Here is a 5140-nt window from a genome sequence, read left to right as displayed (position 1 = left end):
CCCACCAATCGGTGCCTCAGCCACCGCCAACCTGTCTGAGCAGCTCGCCGCACCTTCGTCCTAGGTGGCCTTTATCTTCCTAAATTTCTCTGTCTTGTACTTAAAACAAGTTGATCCTACATAGTTCCACCCACTAAAAGTGTATTAAACTTTGATGAATGCTGGCCTTGGGCCTTTTGTAATGTAAATAATTTACTTCCATATGCTTGTGTCTTTTGTTGGGTTCTGGCTCGCTGTTGCCTTTTCTTTTATTGGCTTTCTCCTTTGCCGTTTTCCTTTGGCTGCCGCCCTACCAGCCTACCAGCCGAACAGTCGCGCTGCGGTCTTTAGCCGGGTCAGGGACTTGGCCATTTAGAATAGGCAAGTTACTTTAGCCACCTAAAGCATAGCTAGTCAAGCGAGAAGCCGGCCGGCTGGCTGCTGGACAGCCGGACGGGTGAGGCGAGGAGCCAGCTTGGCCTGTGTTGGTGTTCTTCCTTAGTCGTTTTTCATGTGGACAGCGTTTCCGGCCTTTAGCTCTTGCTAGCCGGACAGCCGCGCTGTGAGCTATAGCTGAAACGAAGAGAGGGCTTTGGCGTCCGCACACTACTTGGCCGACTTCGGGTGGTGCCAGCTTAGGTCAAGGCGGCGAGCCCCCGGTCCGGCTGGCTGGACCCGGACAGGGCGAAAAAATGAAAGAACACATTCATAGGTGAAGCTTATCATATACTCCCTCCGTCCCGAAATTATTGTTGCAAGCGCAGTATAGTGGATGTTTTGCAATAAACACCTCGTAAAAATAGTAGCAAACAAGTACACGACTCCTTCTCCTTCCTCCGTCCGGCGCCCGTGCGTCGCCAGGGGCAGGGGCCGGCGCCGTGGGATTCCTCCGCCGCGCTGGAGATTCTGGCGCTCGCAACCCACTCGAAATCACCCACCGCCGCACACCCGCCACCAGCTGCCCGCCGATTCCGCTGTCCATCGCCGTGACCACCAGGCGAACTGGTCCTCGATCCGCCGCGACCACCTGTCGGCGCCCAGCTGCGTGATTCCGCCGCCCACCTGCGTGACCAGCCACTACGGCGCCGCCCACCTGCACCTGCAACGCCGCCAACCTCCGCGATTCCGCCGCAATCTTTCCCTGCGCCCCGTCTCTGCTGCTGGGAGACACCGATCGGCCCAGCCTCTCCTTCTCTGCCGGCTCCTTCCTCGTCGGCTGTGATGCTGAGGTAGTCTTTCCCCGCCGGCTCCTTCCTCGCCGCCGACGCCTACTACTGCTGCTGCCCCACCACTGACGCCTACTGTTGCTGCTGCATCGACCACCTGCAGCTGGTATTTCTACCTCGACCAAACGAACTCGCCCAGCCTCTGCTGCTGCTAGGTAGGTAGTCCTGCAAAATTGGTAATGTTAGATTTGGAAACATTCAATCAAGAAGATTTTGTTAATTTTGGAAACATTCAATCATGTTAATTATATAAACATTAAATCAGGAAATGAGAATTTGTTAATTTTGGAAACAATTCAACCATGTTAATTTCAGAAACATTCAATCGGACAAAAATTTGGCAACTGGAATTATTACGGCATGGATTATGGACTCTCACGATCATCATCAATGTTCAGGTTCTAAAAATGTTCAATCGGGTAGCATGGATTATGAACTTGAACTAGTTACAATGATTTGAATCTTGCACTAGTTACAATGAACTTGCTATACTGAAGATCAATCCAAGAAGATGGTATCGGCTTGCCATGCTGAAAGAGAAACAGAGCACCAAAAAAAGAAACGTTTCTTTTCTTTTATGGAAGGGGCCTGTTTCTCAGTTTGTATCGCCAAATTTTGCGAGAATCATACTGTATCCGGGAGGGGTAATGTGCTCACTGTTAGTGCACTGCTGTAGCACATGCTCACCTTGTGAATTCAGCTCACACAGCCAAGATTAACTTAGTAAATTCAGTTAAAGATGCATTTAGTCAATTGATTTGCTTAATACAGCAAGCCCTTTATTTAGTCAGTAATCTTAGAGCAATTTTACTGTCATGTTTACTGAATCTAAATCATAGGAGTACTATGATTTCTAAATGTGTTTCAGTCAACTTGTGTCAAAATTTGTTTCAAACAATTTTCTGTCAACTTGTGAGCAAGAAAATGGCTTCAGAAAATTCAGTTAACTGAGACTACAGTGAATAATGTTTCAAACAGTTATGAGTAAAAGTGGTTAGAGCAAAGTGTTTGATAGCAGGATTAAGCTGCATTCTTTTCTTTTTCCCACAGTAAACAGCAACTCAAAAGATAGCACACTGATTACAAATGACACTTTCTAAAATCCTCCACAGCCATATTTTGAATTGTGATGATCAGTTGTGCAAGCAAGTCTAAAGTTTTCACTGAACTGAACATACAAACTATGGATTTGAATCAATATGCTAACTACTCCATGATCTGTTGATTCTTTGCAGGGTGCTGGTCCTGTCAAATGCAGCAGAGTTTCTACGTCTAGACTAGTACTAAAAATCATCAGGATGCAAACTTAACCGATTGAACTCTCCGGAACTTGATGTTTTCAGTTTCTAATGGACTAGGACTGGAATTGAGAAGATGAATGATGGCAGGGCAGGAGAAGATGAATGAATTGAGTGGGAGCTTAATGGAATTTTTAAATGCAAACCAGCACTAAAACTGAGTTGGATATTGACACAGCACAACTGAGTTGATCCAGACTCGAACCTGAGTTTTTAAATGCAAAATATGGATGAACATTGGTGATTACCACCACACTAAATCCAATTGTATTTGTAAACCTAAATAAAGTGTGGGACGACATGGATATTGACACAGTACATTACATACTCAAATCTGTACCACCTTAGCTTGAAGAAAAAGATCGATAGATGCTTCAGAACAAAACAAAGTTAAGGGACAAAAGCAATCAGGACACACAGGAGGATATTTCGCAGCTACGACTTACATTTTCTTCTTCCATTTAAACTGAGTTCAATAGTTCAAACATAGGATTCCAACATGACATCCCAATCCATGACAGAAGGGATTGTTGCATCACCGACGACCGACCTACTGAAATATAACATGTTGTTTCTTCCTCGCGTAACCAGCTCTAATTAACCCCGGACAGAGAGACACTCGAGCTCGCGATCAAAAACACCACATGAATCAAAGACACGACACACGACTCAGACTGACACATGAACACGACGACGCCTACATTCAGTAACATTCAGTACAAATTAAGTACTAAAAGATAACAAATTCAGTAGATTCAGTAACAATTAGTGAATCATAGTGGAGTACATATGCAGAAATTGGCAGCGGCAGAAATTGACGGCGGCGAAGCAAGGGGAAGGTGGGGCAGGGGAACAACCTGAGGGGAGACGAGACATCGGACTCGGGGGCTGGGTCGAGGAAGGGGAGCTCGAGTTACTGTGCCACCGCCACCTCCCCCCGGCGCGGCGACCACGGATGAGGCCGTCGCCACCTCCCCCCGGCGCGGCGACCAGGGATGAGGCCGTCGCCATGCACTCCAGATCGAGCACCCAGACGCGCTCCTCGCCAGAGTAGAAGGGGTGCTCGGCGACAGCAGGCCTCCTGCGTCCGTCGTTCGTGAACCCGCGGCCTGCTCGCCGTCGTCCAAGAGAATCTTGGCCTCCTGGACGGCCACATCGGCAGCCGGTCTCCATGCATCGCCACCACGCACTGTCGCACCACCGCAAAAATCGCATTTTCTCCTTTATGCAATCCGCGGTGAGAAAGTTGGCATTTGTGAGTGTCGACGGTGGCCAGGGTTTGTTGGGGGCTGCAAATTGGCGGGCAAACGGACTGGACGGAGGTAGGGGAAGGAGGGGGTGGCGACAAAGGTCGGCAGGGTAGGGACTGGCCGGAGTTGGCCGGGATCTGGCCGTGAACCGTGGTGGCCGACTGGGGAATGGGGAAAGTGAGACGCCGTTGCGACTGAACACTGGAGAGAGGGAGCGCGGGTTGTGTCGGGAAACACTGGAGGTTTTTTTTTTGTAAAATTGTCGTCCCAACATGTATTTCGGGACGGAGGGAGTAGATAAAAAGGTAGCCCCGAGTGTGCTTCCTTACACCTGTTGTCTTTGCTAGTATAAAAGATAGTGTGGTACATACACTGCATCAATTGTAAAATGGTCGGAGAAGATTCACGTTCCATGGACACTCCGTCTCTTGGCTGACATTGTCCCTCTTGCATGCCCTGGGCTTTTGTGCGTCGATGAGGTAGTAGGAGTCGTTGCCCAGGGCCTTGCTGATGATAAAAGGCCCCTCCCAAAGGGCCGAGAGCTTGTATTGGCCGGCTGTTCGCTGGATCAGCCGAAGCACAAGGTCGCCCTCGCGGAAAGCACGCATCTTAACCTTCCTATTGTGGTAGCGGTGAAGGCTCTGCTGGTAGATGGTGGACCGGCTGAGTGCTAGCAGCCGGGCCTCTTCCAGCAGATCGATGTCGTCTTCTCGTGCCTCCTTGGCTTCTGCTTCCGTGTACATGGTGATGCGAGGCGAGTCGAACTCGATGTCAGTTGGGATGACAGCCTCAGCCCCGTACACGAGGAAGAAGGGTGTGAAGCTGGTTGCTCAATTCGGCGTGGTCCGGAGACTCCAAAGGACGGTCGGTAGCTCATCGATCCAGCGGCTCGACCAACCGAGGCTTGATGCCGGATAGGATGAGGCCATTTTCTCGCTCCACCTGGCCGTTTGACTGCGGATGGGCAACTGTTGGCGTCCTGGGATCGGGGTGCCCAGACTTGCCTGCCTGCGGCCCGAGGCGTGGCCCCACCAACGGCCTGGTACGGCCCAGTTTCAGTCGCGACAACCCAAGACCGTCGCGAGGGGCCAAGCCTCATGAGGCGGACGACACCAAGATCTTCCTGGGGGTGGCCTCACTAGGCTGGCTCCCGAGGAGCGGAGATATCTATGCAAGGGGCACCTCGCGGGGTTCACATGACGTGAGCCATGACGGTTAAGGCCAGGCGGGCGCCAGCGGGCGCAATGTATCGGTTTCCCCTTCGGTGCCAAGGAGGCAAGCGCAGGCGCGGAGTCCCGAGGCATCAAGCAAAGGTTTCCATGTCAGTGCAACGAGACCAAGATTGCCAGGACGGCAGGATGGAGGTCATCACGGAGCCCACAGCAGC

The 5140-nt window shown here is 50.8% G+C and overlaps 1 protein-coding gene and 1 long non-coding RNA gene across 2 annotated transcripts; one reads left to right on the top strand and one right to left on the bottom strand.

Annotated features, from left to right (window-relative positions):
* The first annotated feature begins 299 nt into the window (after positions 1 to 299).
* Positions 300 to 2821, top strand: LOC125521843 (uncharacterized). Its single transcript, XR_007289464.2, has 2 exons — positions 300 to 1360; positions 2441 to 2821. It is a non-coding gene; the product is annotated as an uncharacterized LOC125521843 (long non-coding RNA).
* On the bottom strand, positions 2705 to 4210 carry LOC147959343 (uncharacterized). The gene is made up of 2 exons (XM_087535849.1): positions 3361 to 4210; positions 2705 to 3200 (listed from the first exon to the last, which is right to left on the bottom strand). Exons 1-2 carry the CDS (start codon positions 4025 to 4027, stop codon positions 3097 to 3099), a joined length of 771 nt encoding a protein of 256 aa, XP_087391975.1. The 5' UTR covers positions 4028 to 4210; the 3' UTR covers positions 2705 to 3096.
* Positions 4211 to 5140: the final 930 nt, after the last annotated feature.

Source organism: Triticum urartu, chromosome 7A, assembly GCF_056163025.1.
Source record: "Triticum urartu cultivar PI428250 chromosome 7A, HENAU_Tu73, whole genome shotgun sequence".
Taxonomy (NCBI): Eukaryota; Viridiplantae; Streptophyta; class Magnoliopsida; order Poales; family Poaceae; genus Triticum; species Triticum urartu.
This window is presented reverse-complemented; position numbering and strand designations above follow the sequence as displayed.